General features: G+C 41.7%; 1 protein-coding gene across 1 annotated transcript in view; it reads left to right on the forward strand.

The window, feature by feature from the left end:
• Window positions 1–3,404: 3,404 nt before the first annotated feature.
• The window catches only part of MAPK1 (mitogen-activated protein kinase 1), an 87,859-nt gene continuing 73,398 nt past the window's right edge, over window positions 3,405–17,865 (forward strand). Inside the window, exon 1 of the mRNA XM_033097341.1 lies at window positions 3,405–3,758. Within this exon, the coding sequence (XP_032953232.1) occupies window positions 3,640–3,758 (119 nt within the window). The 5' untranslated portion in view covers window positions 3,405–3,639. The remainder of the gene's footprint in view (window positions 3,759–17,865) is intronic.

Raw genomic sequence — 17,865 nt, forward strand, 5'->3', positions numbered from 1 at the left:
TGCTACCAGAAGGAGGAGTTGATGCTGGACAGGCAAAAGTAAGAGATGGCCATTGTTTTCTAAAATCTGTGAATTGTTACCACTCTAGAGAGACAATAAGGAAGACATTCAGGTGGCCAGCTAGCCATCTGACTAGGGTCTTATGCTTTGATAGTAGTTTAGTTTTATTTCAGTGAGTCTAGTTCTCAGCTTTGTGCTTCCAGAAGTTTGTTATTGTCACTGAGGCTAGATAACCTTTCCCTCTGGGCCTGTATCATGCTGATCTGACTCAGTAGAGACTGATGTATAAGTAAATCCCATCTTAGAATGAATAGTAATCTCCAGAGGACCTGAATAGTGCTGTCCTCTGGTCAGTGCACTTTCCCTGTCAGAAAACCACATGCAAAGCTAAACTCTAATTATAAGGTTGCATGGAGCCAGGCAAGAGAAGTTCTCCGGAGAAAATTAGTGATCAGGTGCATCATGCCATGATAGTGTGGTGGCTTTAAAAAGTCCACAAACGCTGGAAGGGTGGAGGGAGATTAGTATGGAACATGGAAGGCAGAGTAAAAGGAGTTGGGGTGGAGGGATGGTCGGCATAGACCTCAGTCTGAGTGCAGTGGGGAGCCACTGACTTGCTTTAAGAAGGGGAGTGACATGGTCAATTTTGTTATGGAAAGACTACCTGGGTATGAGGAGAAGCCATTGGAGATGGGCAACACTGAAGGCAGAAGAGTCAAGGTGAATGGCAGTGGGAATAAAGTGCATACATTTAAAACAGTGCTTTTCAAAGTTTAATATGCGTACGAACCACCTGGATCTTGTTAAAATGCAGATCCTGATCCAGTAGGTCTGAAGAGGGACCTGAGATGCTGCTGGTCTGGAGACCATGTTTTGAGTAGTGACTATTTCAGAAATATTAAAGAAATAGAATTTACAGGAGTCTGTGATTGTTTGGATGGGGGGAAGGGATGAGAGGGAGGTAAAATGAGTTGTTAAGGATCATACCCAAACTTCCAATTTGAGTATCTGGGTGAAGATGATGCTATCCACAGATACAAGATGAAGAACAGGTTTGGTGGGGTAGATAATAATAACATAACATGTATTGGATACTTACTATGTGCCAGGCTCTTTATGTATACTGTTTTATTTAGTCTGTACAACAAATTTATGAGGTTAATACTATTGTGATTTTCATTTGAAGAGTGAGGAAACTGAGGCCAAGGTCACACAGGTAGTATGTGGAGCAGCCAAGACTCAAACCCTCTGGAAGTGTGAGTGCAGAATGCGTGCAGTTAACCATTGGCAGTTTGGATATGCGGAATTGAAGCACCTGTGGGATGTCATGTGGTCTGTCCAGAGGGACATGCTGACCTGGAATTCAGGAGAGATATTCTGAGTAATGGTTAAAGATCTGGGAGGAATTAAAGCATTGGAGGGAATGAAACCATCCATGGAGGTTTCTAACCTACCCCCTCAGAGTGCTATTAATCTTATTCCATTTTCCTTTGGGCATTTAATTATTACAGAGGAGGAGTCTGAAGACAACTAGTTTTTAGCTTTTTTGTAAATAATCTTTTCCCCCCCTCTGATTGGATTCTCTTACTGCTTGTTCTTTACCCCTGAAATTTAAGAATTTTTCCAGATTTCCAGATTATGTCTTAAAGTTGGTTTCTGCTGATTAATTTTTCTGGATCCCAGTAAACTCACTCAATTTTTTACCTATACCTCAGATCTTTTTACACCTAAGGCAAGTTTTCTTTTATTATAACTTTAATTATTGATTTGTTATGTCTTCTTTTGGGGGATGCCTATAGTTTGAATCTCCATGATATTCTTGTATCCATTTTCTTCTCTCTTACAGAATTCCATCACTTTGAATATTTCTTGTGTTTATATTCAATATTGTTGATTTGTTCTTCTGTATTGTCAAATCTGCTCTTTACTGCTTTGACCAATGAATTTTACTTTGGTTATTGTGGTTTTAGTTTCATATTACTCTCCATTTATCTTGGCCTGTTTTTAAAAGATGCAATGTCCTCTTGAAACAGAGAATAAGAATTAGGTGTTTTCTAAAATTGAATTCTGCTTCATGAACTAAATATATTTCAAAGTACTAATTTTTGGCTCTAGCACTTTCTTTTCTCATGTGCCACATATGTTTTTTCCCACAGGGCTTTTCTAAAAAGTTGCTCATTCACCTTTGAGATAGATTAGTTGATCTTTGCTGATGTCTGGAAGTCCAGCATTGACGGCTTTCAAGACCACAGTGTTGGACAATCAGGATGCAAGGTCTTCCACCCTTACTCTGTTCAAAGATAGTATAGGAAATGGTTCAGAAGCAGTGGCTGGATCATTTTGTCTCGTCTTAGCGATTCTTGGCTTTCAACTGCTTCAGGATTCCAGTTTTTATTTTTCAACCTATGTTGTTTGTGACTATTTTTTAGCCTCAGTGTGTATGTCTCATTTTCCCTAGTTCTTGATGCTTGGGTTTAGCGTTTCCATCTTTGTATTTATCAGTATGTCCTCTAAGTTTCTGTCCCTCTGTACCAATCTAGGTCTCACTCTCTGAATCTCTGTGTCTTTCTCTAAGCGTCTCAACCTACTTCAGCAGGTCCTCAAATAACATGGATTGGCCACGGTAGGAACTTAACTCTTGTTTATATCAATTATCCTATAGTAAAATTTGTTTCCTTATAGCACCCTTTACTTAACATCTCAGACCTTTACCACACAACTTGAGTAATTAGTGTATATATATATATATATATATATATATATACATATATATGTAAATGTGTCCATCTTCTCCCTCTAGAATGTAACTTGTATGGGGGTGGATGCCCAGGAACTTGGTAGGTACCCAACGAACACTTGTTGAGCGATCCTCTCTGTCTGATTAGCGGATCCTGCCACCTTTGTGTTTCATACTTTCTCAGTATGCAAATGTCTTTCTCGGTCCCGGTCATGCCTTTTGGTTTCTGTCCTGGTCTCAAGGTCTCTAAGTTTGTGTGTGGGCCACAGACTAGCACAGGCCGGGCCCAGGCCTGCAGCCGGTGTGTGGCGGGTCGTTGTCCCTCACACGCTGCCCTGGGTCGCTCTTAGGCTTAATCCGGACCCCGGTCCGGGTTTTCCCCTGCCCGTCTCTTAGGATCACCCCTTTGGGTTCTCTCCCAACAACTCGGATACCTCCAGCCTCTCAAGAGCCACTTTCTGCGCAGAACTCCCTCCCCCCCGACCGCCACAATAGCACGTGACCACGTACGGCAGTACCGCGGGCGCCGCGGCTGGCTCAGCCGCGGAGCTCCGCCCTGAGCTCGCCGCTTCCTTCGGCCCGCGCAGCCACGCCCCTAGGCCGCGGAGAGCTAATCCTCGCGCACGCTGCTTGGCCCCGCCCGGCGCCCTCCTCGGCGCGCGCCCCTCCCTCCGCCCGCCGGCCCGCCCGTCAGTCAGTCAGGCAATCAGTCGTTCTGGGTTGCTGTGGGTTCTCCAGGTCTTCGGAGCGGTTCCCTCCTTGCTCCTTCCCGGTCAGCAGCAGCAGCTGCACCAGCTGCGGCGCGGTCCCTCCGGGAGGCGCGGCGTAGGTCGAGCGGCGGCTGCGGAGCGTCGAGCTCAGCCCAGCGCGGCGGAGGCGGCTGCGGCGGCCCGGCAGCCAACATGGCGGCGGCGGCGGCGGCGGGCGCGGGCCCGGAGATGGTCCGCGGGCAGGTGTTCGACGTGGGGCCGCGCTACACCAATCTCTCGTACATCGGCGAGGGCGCCTACGGCATGGTGTGGTGAGTGTCCGCGCCCGCCCGCAGGCCTGGCCGCGCCTGCCCACCCCATCTTTCGGGGCCGCAGGGGACGCAACCGCGGCCTCGTCCGCGCCTGGGCCTCCCGCGCCGCCGCGCCCCCAACCTTGGGCTTCGCTGCGGCCCGCGCCCCTGGGGCTTCGGGCGGGGCCCTGGGGCCGGTGGAGGTTTGGGTGTTGCTCGCGGCATTTCGCGGGCTGGCCCTCGCTCGCCGTCGGGAGGGGCGCGGGGGGCGGAGGCCAGGATCCCGGGTGTTGCGGGCTCCGGCGCAGCGCGGATTTTGAGTCAGGACCCCCAGGAAGGGAACAGAAGCGCCTCCCCCACATTCCCCCTAATGCCAGCATGGTGGTCTTCTTTTTGACATCCGATTGTAAAGCCGGGAATTCCTTTAGATGCTTGTGGGTCGGTGGTGGTGGCGGCCGGGATCGTGAAAGCGGTTCGCCTCGTCTTGTGTGTAGAACACCGAAATGGATCTATTTTCCTTCTCTCGCCTGTGTTTTCCTCGAACGGCTTTCATTAAATATTTTCAGTGGTACTAATGGTGCTCTAATGCGCAGGCTTTCTAAAAAGCATTAGTGGCACCAGTGTTGTGTAATATTTCAATCTTGAAGTTTTTAAATGGATTTTAATATCGTGCTGTTTGTGTTTCTGGAAGGATAAGCCAACAACGTTTTCCTGATTTATTAAAGAGTCGTTTGGAATTGGGCCTAATTTGACTCTCTTTCTTTACCCCGAGTGAGCTCTCTTACCAGCATAAATACATCCACACGTTAAAGAACAATTACTGTGGTCTTTTTCAGTTAATGTTTTAGTGGTTAGTATATATGCAGCCTTAATGGAGGTCTTGCAGTGTTACGTGCAGGGTTCCTCATCTTAATCTATATCCCTTGGAAACGGGGAACGCGGGTGACGATATTATTTTTATTAGAACCAACTAGCTAGTGTTTTATGCTGATGGAGACATGTGGGAGTGTAGATTCCCTTACACCTAAATCTTCTTGTGACTTGTCTTTTATGTTGAATGAAGGAAGCAAACACATTTATTGAACACTAAGTGGCAGGTACTTTGTTAGGTACATTATCTCATTTTATTTGAAGAGCCACCTTGAGGGAGGAAAAGGTGGTGATATCTGTCTTTCAGGTGAGAAAGTATTTCGAGGTGAAGCGAATTTCTAAGGTCATACAATTAAAGAGTCACACTTGAGAGTGTAGACTGAGATCCTAATTCAAATGCTGTAGCTCTTTCCATTACATCTTGCTATCCTTAAATAGTGTTACTACCATTTCCCTGAAAATAAGACCTAGCCGGACAGTCAGCTCTGTAAGTCCCGGTCTTATTTTACTGTAAGACCGGGTCTTATATTAATTTTTGCTCCAAAAGACACATTAGAGCTGATTGTCTGGCTAGGTCTTATTTTTGGAGAAACACGGTATTAGTTTTAGAATTTGAGCATATTTTGTTATGAGCAAATCTATTTCAGAAACACATTCAAATTTGAATTATCATAATTTTAGAAACATAGAGGGCATAGTTTACCAAATATGTTAGCTAGATAAAAAGACCAGTTAAAATTGTGTTTTTAAAGAAAGACTACTTGAATCTTGAGTATTCTCATTCTGTTCAGGAGCAAAATGCTGCACGGTATACAACTATGAAAATGAACGTGAACTCAGAGGCTTATGAGCCAATAGAGAAATTAAATTAGGTCAGGCCTAAAAGAAAGAAAAGCCTTAGGAAGTAACGGAGAAACAATACTGCCCACAACATCACTTCTCTGTCATACATCTGATTGCTGTTGCACCTGCTGGTTAAGTATGCCAGTAAACATGTCTCACTATAAGAGGCTCAGAATTGCCCATCACATCCTTCGGCCCTTTTTAAAAAATTAGCATCCAAAATATGGACTGAAGGGCTGGCCCGGTGGCTCAGGCGGTTGGAGCTGCATGCTCCTAACTCCAAAGGCTGCCGGTTCTATTCCCACATGGGCCAGTGGGCTCTTGACCACAAGGTTGCTGGTTCAACTCCTTGAGTCCCACAAAGGATGGTGGGCTCCGCCCCCTGCAACTAAGATTGAACACTGGCACCTTGAGCTGAGCTGCCTCACAGATGGCTCAGTTGGTTGGAGCACGGGCTCTCAACCACAAGGTTGCCAATCGACTCCCGCAAGGGATGGTGGGCTGAGCTGCGCCCTCCACAACTAAGACGGAAAGGACAACAACTTGAAGCTGAACGGCACCCTCCACAACTTGGGGAAAAAAAGTCCTGGAAGTACACACTGTTCCCCAATAGTCCTGTTCCCCTTCCCCAATAAAATCTTAAGAAATATGGACTGAAAAAATCTTAGGATATTTCATTGAAAGGATTTTTTCCCCTTTCTGATAGGATTTTTACTAGTCTGAAGATGATTTTAGGTGTGGTAACTTTTCTATCACTGCTGTAGACTTGTTTGACCTTCTAAATCTCTTATCAGGCCTAGTCCTCTTACTGTGATTTTCCTTTCCTGAATAAAATACAAATACAATTGGAATTAGAATTCTGGGTCCAGATTATAGCTTTTGATTTCATGTTGATGATATACGCTAGTAAGTAGTTAATCTACATTGCACATTATTAGCATTTAATAAATATTGATTAATAGTGCGGGGTTTATTGAGGGCTTCTTGATTAAAATGTTAATATTTGAATATCAATATTTTAAAAAGTGTAATGCTTCCAGAAGGATTTAAGGATTTTCTGGGTTTTGTTTCATTTTCATTTCCTGAATCAATTCATTAGGAATTTTGCCTTTTCTATGCAGAGCTCTTTCCTAATCATTATGTGGAGGATATAAAGATGAAGAGTGGAGTTTGAATTGGGCCTTTTATGAGTGGGTGTGATTTTGATAGATAATAGACAGAAGTGACAGTGTGAGCTGTGGAATCTAATCCTGGATAAGTACTTACGTGCCAAACTTTACAGGACTAAAGGCAAAACTAAATTTGATTGTATATTTGTGCAATAGAGAAGAATCAGTGTTTCTGGAAAGTTGCAGTCACATGGTCGATTTTGAAATTTTTGGGGACGATAGATCAATGATGGTCGAAATAATAAGAAAAAAACTGAGGTGAGGGAATCAAGCTATTGCAGCTATCTAGAGGTGAAGTAATACTGTGGCAGTGGACGGTAGCAGATGGAGGTGAGAGACCTTATAAAGAGAATGAGTAATGGGCTCTTGTCAAGAGTGGTAGAAAGACAATCATGGGAAGAAGTAAATGATAATGCAATCTTAAAGGGTAAAAATCTGAGAGAGGTGGGATTTGGATTTGAGAGGAATTTCTGAGACTAGGCTTGGTGATTGGTTGAGTATAGACATTGTTATTACCGTGTTTTCCCGAAAACAAGACCTAGCCAGACTATCAACTCTAATGCATCTTTTTTAACATAAGACCTGGTCTTATTTTACTGTAATATAAGACCAGATCTTGTATAGTATAATATAGTGTAAGACCGGGTCTTATTTTAATTTTTTCTCCAAAAGACGCATTAGAGCTGATTGTCCAGCTAGGTCTTATTTTTGGGGAAACACAGTAATTCCAAGGCTTCTATCTTGGGAGCCTGGGCATATGGTTGCGCCATTATCTGAGAAGGAATACTGTATGCAGAGCAGGTTTGTTAGGGAAAAATACTGTTTCCCTGAAAATAAGACCTAGCCGGACTATCAGCTCTAATGCGTCTTTTGGAACAAAAATTAATATAAGACCCGGTCTTATTTTAATACAAGACCGAATCTTAATATATGATTGGGTCTTATATTAATTTTTGCTCCAAAAGACGCATTAGAGCTGATGGTCCGGCGAGGTCTTACTTTGGGGAAACAAGGTAATAAGCTCTGGTTTGGATTAAGTTTGTGGTGCCTGTAGGCCATTTAGACTATTTCCGGAAGGTATCTTGGAACAGGGAAGTAGAACCTGGAGATGAAAATTTATGTAAGTGGTAGTCTTGCATGGATGAGCACAGATTGTTTTTTGAGGTCATTGGTTAGGTGAAATTGCAAGCAGATGTTGTATGTCCATCTGTTTAGTAAACAATCCATATCATTCAATAGATTTTCAAAGGTGTCCATTATCCCAGAAAAGTTAAGAGCCGAGCCACTGAGGTAGAATAGAAAAATCAAAGAGGTATCTCTGGCAAATACTTTAAGAGGTAAGCGAAGGAAGAAAAACCTGAGGACTGGTGAGATGTGTAAGAATCCGGAAAAGAAAGGGGTATGAGAGGAGAAATTGAAGTTGTATGCTTGATCATCTAATTAACTAAGATTAGATAAATAATCTATGTTGTGTAAATTAGGTTTGAAATACTTTCTGAACGTGACTGACAGGTCATAGGATCATCTCCATAGAGATACTAATTGAAGCCTTGAGAGTGGACAAGATGAGAAAAAAATGTGAGAACTGAGCCAAAGGAATGCCTGACTTTAGGTGTCAATAGAGGGCAAGTTACTGAAGAGGACGGAGGAAGTGTGGTCAGAGAGACCAGAGAACCGGGAGCGTACCTTACCAAAGGAGCCAAGGTTGATAGTGGTCATTAAGTGGTTGGTATTGAATAGTAGAGGGCAAATGAAGCAGCTTGAAGGAGACAAGCTAGCCATTGGATTTGTTGAGTTTCAGCTCTCCTAGAAAACAGATGGTACCAACCAAAATTTCGTTGTGATCACACTCCTGATGGTATGGTATCCTGTCCTATTAAGGTTTTTGTGATTTTTGACAGCTTAGTAGAACTACCATTTAGTCAGTACTTTTTTTATAAAAAACAACATACGTTAATTAATCCTCATAACAACACCGCAAAGGTAGTTACTTTGTAAGTGAGGAAACTAGACACAGAGGGTTTAGTTAACTTGCCCTAGAACACACAGCTAGGAAGTGATAGAGCATCCCAGTCCGTCTGGTACCGAAGTGACACTCAACCAAAGATCAGAGTTGAGAAAATACATGCTTTCAATAACAGAAAATAACTGTTGTCTGCTTTTGCTGGTATTGCTTTTTGGTCTTTTTGAAAACATTTCATGCAAGGCCATTCACTCGGAAAATATTTATTGAGCACCTTTTATGTGCCAGGATTCGCATGGTCCCTGCCCTTTAGTAGCTCTTAGTCCAAATAGTGGGATTGTATTGGACAAGAATACAGAGAATATACCAGTGCTATACACAAGGAATGTGTGAAATGCTGTGAGAAAAGAAGAAGGCCTGAGTGGCATGGGGCTCTTTGTATGGCTTCACAAACTTTTGAGTTGGATGTTGATGTATGAATAGGAGTTTACTTTGAGGAAATTAGATAGAGGAAAATGTACATGCAAAAGTACAGAAATGTGAAAACAGCACATCAGATCAGGAAAACCACAAGTTGTTTGGGATGGCAGGAATATAGGGTGCCTCAGGGAGAAAACTGGAGTTGAGACAGTTGGGATGGACAGGGTCAAATCCTGAAGGACATTGTTTACAAAGGAGTTCGGACTTGATTTTGTAGGTGAGAGTCGTTAAAGGATGGTGCTCTTTCTGCCAGTTCCTCATCTAATTTTGTGAATTGTGTTCCCCTCTCATGCTTTCTACCCATTGTGCTTACTCTCTTTTCTTTCTGCTTATCTAGGGGTATGTTTTTACATCCTCTCCAGGGGTATTTTGAAATGTGTTTGGGCTTTTTTTTTGGGGGGGTGTTACATTGATTGGGGGTTGTTATTGGCCTTTGGTGTGTATGTGGCGGAGGCAGGCATTATAAACAACTTGCAGTGCTTGGTACAGTCCCTCCACTGGAGAACTGTTCTGTCAAGATGCCAGTAGTACACCCCTCCAATACACCCCCAGGAGACACACTGAGCTCTATTCAAGTCCTACCTTCCTTTCTCTAAGGCTCATCTTCTCCATAAACTTGCCCTTATTACTCTCTGCTGTAGCACTCCCTCCCTCCCTGGAAAGCTGGTACCCTGTTTCCCCGAAAATAAGACCTAGCCGGACCATCAGCTCTAATGTGTCTTTTGGAGCAAAAATTGATATAAGACTGAGTCTCATTAAAATAAGACCCGGTGTATTATATTATTATATTATAGTATAGTATATTATATTATACCTGGTTTTATATTATATTAAAATAAGACTGAGTCTTATGTTAATTTTTGCTCCAAAAGATGCATTAGAGCTGATGGTCTGGCTAGGTTTTATTTTCGGGGAAACACAGTAAGTATTTGCACCCCCTGTTTGAAAGGCAGGACCAGCAGTAGTATGTCTCATCTATAAAAGCTCAAAACCTGGAAACATCTGGATTCAGATTCTTAGTTTTGCTTGTTAACTGTTAATTTAATTTTTGATAGTCTCATACGCTTTTTGGAGATGAAAGATGTGAGGAGACCAGCTTACATGAGCAACAGAAAATCCAGTGTTTCTGAACAGAGTTTTGAGTACAAATAAAACTCAGAACAAAATTAATTTTGATATTTATAACATTTCTAATAATGTGCACCAGGTGGTTAGCTATAACTGATACACCATTCCTATGAATTTAATTTGTATGTTTTCAATTCTCAAGTATTTATAAAAAGAATTTTATGAAAAGCATCCAAGTTGAGTTTTCCCAGGAACCATATATAATTTCCCAGGAACCATATATAATTTCCCAGGAACATTATTCTTCAAATTAATGTACTTACTAAGTAAAAAAAACAACCAGAGCTACCCACTCTGCATCCAGCCTACTCCACCTACCCATCTGCCTAACCCTGAGGTGCTGTTTTTCCCTTTTTGCTTGTCTTACTCACTTCTTAGGGCTCCTACACATTGAAAAGCAATCAGGATAGATGTTTTCCAAGGTCCCTCTCAGATTCTCAGTCTTACAGCAGGCTTTGGGTTCTAAATCCAAGGCCAGTAGAAACTGAAAAGTGGTGTGTAGGGGTGGGAGTTTGCATAAGACTTGCCACGATCAGCTGACTAACATTTGTTGCAAGCTGCCTTGCTTTAGGTGCTATGGTATGAAATTCATTTTCATCCTCATCTTTAAGGGTTTTTTTTTTTGTTGTTCACTTTACAGATAAGGAAATCAGGTCTCAAGTAACTTGTCTAAGGTTCATAGCCAATAAATACCTAGTAGAACTGAGATTTGTCTAGGTCCCAAAACTTGTGATTTTTTTTTTAACTACTATACACTTTCCTGTTATACCAAGCTACCTGGAAACATATTTACTGCAGCCTGGGTTCCTGCATTGGCATCAAAATATAAAATGATTGTCATAGGCAACTTGGGCCTGTTGAGGTGAAAGGAAGAAATTGGATACCTGGAAGGGGTGAAGGAGGTAGAGTCAAAGGAGCTTAGTTTTCTATCAGGAGGATAGTGTTGATTTCTTCTCACCCCTCCTACTTACCTCTACTAATTTCTTGGTTTTCGTTTGTTTGCTAATATTAAGCGTGTACCTGACCTATGTGCTAGGTGGTAGGGTCAAAGTGGTGAACAGAAGTGGTTTTTACTCTGGTATTTGCAATCCAACAGGAAAGTAATAACTGAGTATGATGAGGTGCAGAGTGCTACTGGAGGATATAAAAGGAGGGCTAAGATAGTCTGAGGAGGAGTCTGGGAGGATTTCCTGGAGGAAGTGGTGCTTAAATTGGGACCTGGAGAATGACTTGGAGCTAGCTGAGTGAAAAGTAGGGTATGGTGCTGGAGTGTTGCAAGCACTACCTTGTAGAAAATGGATTGTAGACATTGAGGAGTTTATGATTGAGATCCAGGGGTCTTTCTCATGGTACCACAGGGGCAGGAAATGGCAGTTAAAGCTTCAGGTACCGTTGCAACCAGGAACTGGAAAATAGACCAAGGCAGCTACCTCCCTCCCTCTTTACATTTACAAAATCTTCTTGCATCCTGCATCTCTGCACAGCTTGCTCTTTTTTTTTTCCTTTGCTCTTTTACCACTTCCCCATGCATTTGGCAGAAGATAGCTGACCCAAGCTTCCCCAAGATATGTATCTTTAGTTCATTGACAACCAGGAGCTGAGAGCGCTATTCATCTGATTCCTGGAAGAGAGAATCTGATCCAGCTTGGGATAGTGTCCATCTCAGGTCCAGTCAGCGAGGCCTAAGGTGGGGTCATTTGATACGGCTGGACATCCCTAAGGCATGAGCCATAGGGTTGGGGGTAGTCAAAAGATGTCTCCTGTTGACAGCTGACTTGCCAGGTTAAAGTACTTGGTTCTGCTTCCCCTTCTCTTCTCCAGGCTGGAACTGTTCCCTGCTGTTGGAGCCTGTGGGGACAGAGGGGAGGAGAGGAGAGGGAGAAGTAGTTGAGGCAGGAGAAGGGCTTTGGGCTGCTTTTAGTGTTCTTTTGCCTTCTCTCTATGGCAGTATGGGGGTGGCAGCTAAACTGGGTGGCATCTTTAAAATTTACTTAATGTTTGATACATATATAACATGTGACATATATGGGAGTTATGCAACCTAACAATAAACACCTAAGAACCTACCACCCACTGAGTGACTTCTTGACCTGATTGTCTGAGGCCAGTGTTCTGAAACCTGACCACAGCCCTCACCCCAGAGTTTTATCTTCTTTCTGGGGATCTGTGCCATGGAGTGGGTATAAGTGTGGGCTTTGACCACTTATGTGTGACTTGAGCCTTGCTTTCCTCACCTGTAGAAAGGAGATAGTGACACACACTTCAGTGTTGTGAAAATTAAGTGAGATACGTAGGTGAAGTGCTGAGCACACAATCTTTGGTTAATGCTCTAATTGTTGTTATTCCCTTGAAGTAAATGGTCCTGGTACAACCTGATCCTCCCTCACCTCAGTCCCCCAGAATATCCTCTTGGAGTGTGAAGCAGAACGTGCAGAAATAAAAATTTTAGACTTGGGGTCACATAGGTGATGTGTCAAGTTTCAGTTGTGTGATCTTCTGCAACTCACTCTCCCATTCTTTGATTTAACAGTCAGAGAGCATCTTCTGTGCCAGGCCCTGGGCCGTGTTCCTGCCCTCCCTCAAGATGTTGCAGTGTGGTGTTGGTGACAGGCTGATAAGGAAATAAATTACTATGTAACATAGTAAAACCACTTAGGAGATCATTCTGGACAGAACAGCTAACTCCACCTGGGCTTTCCAGTTACTAATTAATTCAACAAATAGTGTATGTACTAGGGACATTCTAGTTGTGCAGATACATCAGTGAACAAAACACCTCAGGGGACTTACTGTCTGTCAGACGCCTGGCGCAATGGGAGTGGCTCAAAAAGGATTAGAAAGGCTTGCTCAGGTCTCCCTGGCTTTAAGTTCCTTCTAATGAGTTCCCTTCTTTTTCTCTTTCTAGCACTTATCACAAACACAGGTCTAGAATACTTATTTCAAAGTCTATTGATACGTCATTTAATTTTAAGTGGCCCTCCGTGTTTTTTGCGTTTGGGAAACTGAAAAAGGTGGTTTATGCACAAAACAGTTTTTTGAGTGGATTGTTCTTTCTGTTATTAAATGAACATAAAGCACCTCTGAGCAGTCTTCTATAGTAAGCAGGGATACTTGTTTTCCATTTTCTTACATATGTCCCCTAAAATCTTGAGAATTTGAAGCCATATAAAATTCCGCTCCCCCCCCCCCGCTTAAGAATAATACTCTAGTGCAAGAAATAAAACTGTGCTTCACAAATAAGTTGGTGGGACATCCTAACCATGAAAATTAGTAGTTTATTTCTCAGCCAATCAGGATCCTCTACACAAATTCAAACTTTGTTGCTCTGATTTGCAATGCTATTTTAATTACTAGCGTTGGTGGGTTTGTGTTTCCAAGCACAGGTACTCTCAGACTCTTGTCTAGGTGCTGGAGGTGGATGGCTGCTATATGAGTCTAATGCAGATTCTGAGAATTCCTTTTTTTTTTTTTTTAATTTATTGGGGTGACAGACAATTCCTTTTAAAGTCAACTTGAGGGGCCAGGTAAATGTAGAGAAAATGAAGACAACAGCTCCTACCAGTTATCAGAGTCCCACATTTTGCAGTTTGGATCTTAATTTGGGTTAGCAAGCTATTTTATTATTATTTTTTTAAATTTATTTTACCCGCTATCTTTTGCCTCCCCCAACCCCCACTCCAGTTCAATCCGTTGTTTCTTAGTCTAGTTGTGTAGGACACAGCTCCCTGGCCCATGCTGGTGTTATGAGCCTTGCGCTCCCCCGGCTGAGGCAGCCGGTCTGCCGGTCGACCATCAGTTGGCCGCTCACGCTGGCCACAGGCTGCTCTTGGTGGCACAAGGTAGCCCATGGCAGCTCACACCAATCTCTGACTGCTCAGGGCAGCCCAGCTCCAGGGAGAGCTGTTGTTCACCATCTTAGTTGTAGAGGGCGCAGCTCACTGGCCCATGTGGGAATTGACTCGACGGCCTTTGGTATTTAAGAGCAGGGCGCTCCAACCACCTGAGCCACCGGGCCAGCCCAGGTTAGCAAGCTATTTTAAAATGCTCATCCCCCTTATTGAGTGAAGCCTTATTCACATACTAATTTTTAAAAAACTTAACCAAACAGCAAGCAAAAGGAGGCTGTCTTTAGTTTTCTTTTAAAACAGCTATATCGGCATAAATTTATAAAATTTTAAGTTCAGTAATTTTTAGTAAATTTACAAAACTGTACAACCATCACCACAGTCCAATTTTAGAACACCTCCAACATTCCAAAAAGTTTCCTCTTGTCATTTGCAGTCATTTTCCTCTCCCACTCCCACCCAGGCAACCCCTGATCTGCTTTCTGTTTTGCCTGTCCTAGATCTTTCATGAAAATGGAATCATGCAAGATGCAGGATTTTGTATCTGGTGTTTTCTTCATTTACAATGTTTTGAGATTCACCCATGTTGTTGTCAGGATCTAAGTAGTTTGTTGTTTTTTGTCATCAAATAGTAATTAATTGGATGACTATACCAGATTATGGACATTTGGAATGTTTCTCCAGTTTTTGCCTATTATGAATAATGCTGCTGTGAACATTCATCTGTAAGTTCTTGTGTGGACATATGTTTTCATTTCTCTTGGGTACTTAGGAGTGGAGTTGCTGAGTCATAAGTGATGTGTGTTTTGGGAGAAGGGGATGGTAAAATTTTATTTTAAACCATAATAAGACTGCAGATTAATTTATTGAGCAAATATAAATAACCTATGTACTGGCCACTATTTTAGGCACTGAGAATACAGTGGTGAACATAGTTCATGCCCTTGAGCAGCTAACTTTGCAGTGGAGAAAGCAGACTAAGGTGCACTTAACGTTCCACTTACTGGTAAGTGCTATGGAGAAAATTTAAATGGGATAAGGGTATAGAGTGGAAAGGGGAGGGCTTTTTCTGTAATAAAAAGATTTAAAACATTTTAAATGCTACACATTAAACACATTTCTAAAAGATACAGAAATATTACAAGGACAGTGCCAAAAAAGGTTTTTTCCTGAATCATTTTAGAGTAAATTGGTGATAATAATGCCCCATCTCACCAAAACACTTCATTGTGTATTTTCACCAAACAAGGACTCTCTCCTACATAATCATATCACAGCCAACACCACCAGGAAGTTAATACTGACACCTTCCTACTTCTGACTCTTTAGACTCTGTTCAGCAATCACATGTTGCGTTTCGTTGTCCTGTCTCTTTCGGTCTCCTTCTGGCTGGAGCAGTTCCTCAGACTTTCTTTGGCTTTAATGCCTTGACACTTTTGAAAATTGATGTGTTTTAGTTTTGTAAGAAACCAGCAAACTATTTTCCAAAGTAGCTGTACCATTATTGACACTGTATGAGGCATTCACTTCTTCACATTCTAACCAACACTTTAGTCGGTCTTCTTAATTTTCTCTCTAGTGGGTTGCACTTTGCATTTCCTTCCTGACGAATGATGGTGAGAATCTGTTTATGTGATTATTAACCAATTGTTTTATCTTGTTTGATGAAGTGTCTATTCATATTTTTGCCCATTTAAAAAATTCTCATCTCTCATTTGATTTTGATACAAATATTTCAGCATTCTCCAGGTTTTCCTTTAGAATAGGAACACCCGGGAATTTGAAGCACTCTTCAAGTCTAATCATGACACAACATCAGATAAACCCACGTTTAGGAATATTCTATAAAATAACTATCCTGTGATGTTCAAAAATGTCAACATCATGAAATTTAGGCAAAGACTGAGGAATTGTTCCAGACTGAAGGAGTCTAAAGAGATGTGACAACTATTAATAAATGTGATCTGTGATTCTGAATTGGCACAATCAAATGGGGTCTGAAGATTAGATTGTAATAATGTATCAGTTAACAATTTTGATGATTTCATTGTGTTTCTATAAGAGAATGCTCTTATTTTGTTTGTAGGAAATAAACTCTAAAGTATTAGGGAGTAAGTAATGAGGTATCATATTGGTGAACTTTAAAATGCTTCAGAGAGTAAAAGTTTGATGACCCTATACAACTTTTCTGTAGTTTGAGATTTGGTTCCTTTTCACTAAAGAGTTATTGGTGAGTCTCAGTCTTGCTGGAAAGCACTTGTGTGAGGATGTGCCCAAATTTGGCGGAAGCCAGAAAAGGCATCTTTCAGCCAAGTGAAAGAGCACTAGCCTCGGAGTCAGGAGTCTTGGTCCCTGCCATCATTGACGCATTGTATGGGCTTGTGCTAGTCACTTTGCTTCTGCAGGTTTTAGTTTTTCTTTTTTTTTACCCCTTTTTCCACCTCCCCTCCCCACTCCGGTTCAAGCCGTTGCTTCTCAGTCTAGTTGTGTAGGACACAGCTCCCTGGCCCATGCTGGTGTTATGAGCCTTGCACTCCCCACGGATGAGGCATTTGGTCGCCAGTCTGTTGGCCGCTCACGACAATTCTTACCGGCTAGCTGGCCGCTCATGGCAGCACGCGGCAGCACACAGCAGCCCACGCTGACCTCGGGCTGCTCTCCGCAGCTCAGCTCTAGGGAGAGCTATTGTTCATAATCTTAGCTGTAGAGGGCGCAGCTCACTGGCCCATGTGGGAATCAAGCCGACTACCTTGGCGTTAGGAGCACAGTGTTCCAACCACCTGAGCCACCCGGGCCAGCCCGGTTTTAGTTTTTCTTATCTGTAAAATTAAACGATTACGGTCATCACTAGCGTTCCTTTCAGCTCTAATGTCACTGCCCTCAGGAACATTACATATAATTTATATATGTGTATATATACACATATGTATATATGTATGTGTGTGTATACATATATGTGTGTGTGTGTATATATATATATATATAAATAATTTCCCCAAAATAAGTTTCCCTGAAAATAAGATCAAATCTTATGTATTAATTATTGCTCCAAAAGACGCTTATGTTCAGGGGATATCATCCTGAAAAAAATCATTGCTAGGGTTTATTTTCGGGGAAATATATACATAAATATATATATATGTATATATGTATATATTTATTTTTTTTTTGTATATATTTTTTTTTGAAGAGGACTCATGTATGTGTTATGTGTTTCCCTGTAATTGGAGAGCTTTCTATTTTAGTGTAGTTTACCTGAGAAACCTGGATAATCATCATTGAGATATAACAAAATAGGAAAACTTCCTATTAAAAACTGGAAAAATGATTTACTTTAATGTTAAAAGCCCAAAATTAAACCCTTGAGGAAAATGACTATTTTGTATGATCTAAAGGTAAACTTGGGACTTATTACTACAGTGTACCAGAGTACTTAACTAGTTTATCTCGAGTGATTACATTATTCATGTGTGTTTGAAGAGTTTTTAACCTAATGACTGGAATGAATATTAATGCTCTCATATTGTCATTGGGAAGAAATGTATAATGAAAAATGTAGAGTTGCAGAAATAGGGAAATACTTAAATAGAACTGATTAAAAGCAATTCTGAAAAAAATAACTTGGTACAGTCTTATTTATAGGAGAAATAGTTTTTGGTGCACAGCTAAAGAAAATAAAGCAAAAATAATTCATTTCCCCAATTAATATCTAAATTGCCACTGAACACAGATCAGGCTTGTAGAGAGTAAAACCTACAGAATTTACCTTGGTTACAAAAATTTATCTCAAGTCAGTAACTAAGTTAAGTTCAGGGTACTGTTATTTATTG

This window comes from Rhinolophus ferrumequinum, chromosome 25, assembly GCF_004115265.2.
Source record: "Rhinolophus ferrumequinum isolate MPI-CBG mRhiFer1 chromosome 25, mRhiFer1_v1.p, whole genome shotgun sequence".
Lineage (NCBI taxonomy): Eukaryota > Metazoa > Chordata > Mammalia > Chiroptera > Rhinolophidae > Rhinolophus > Rhinolophus ferrumequinum.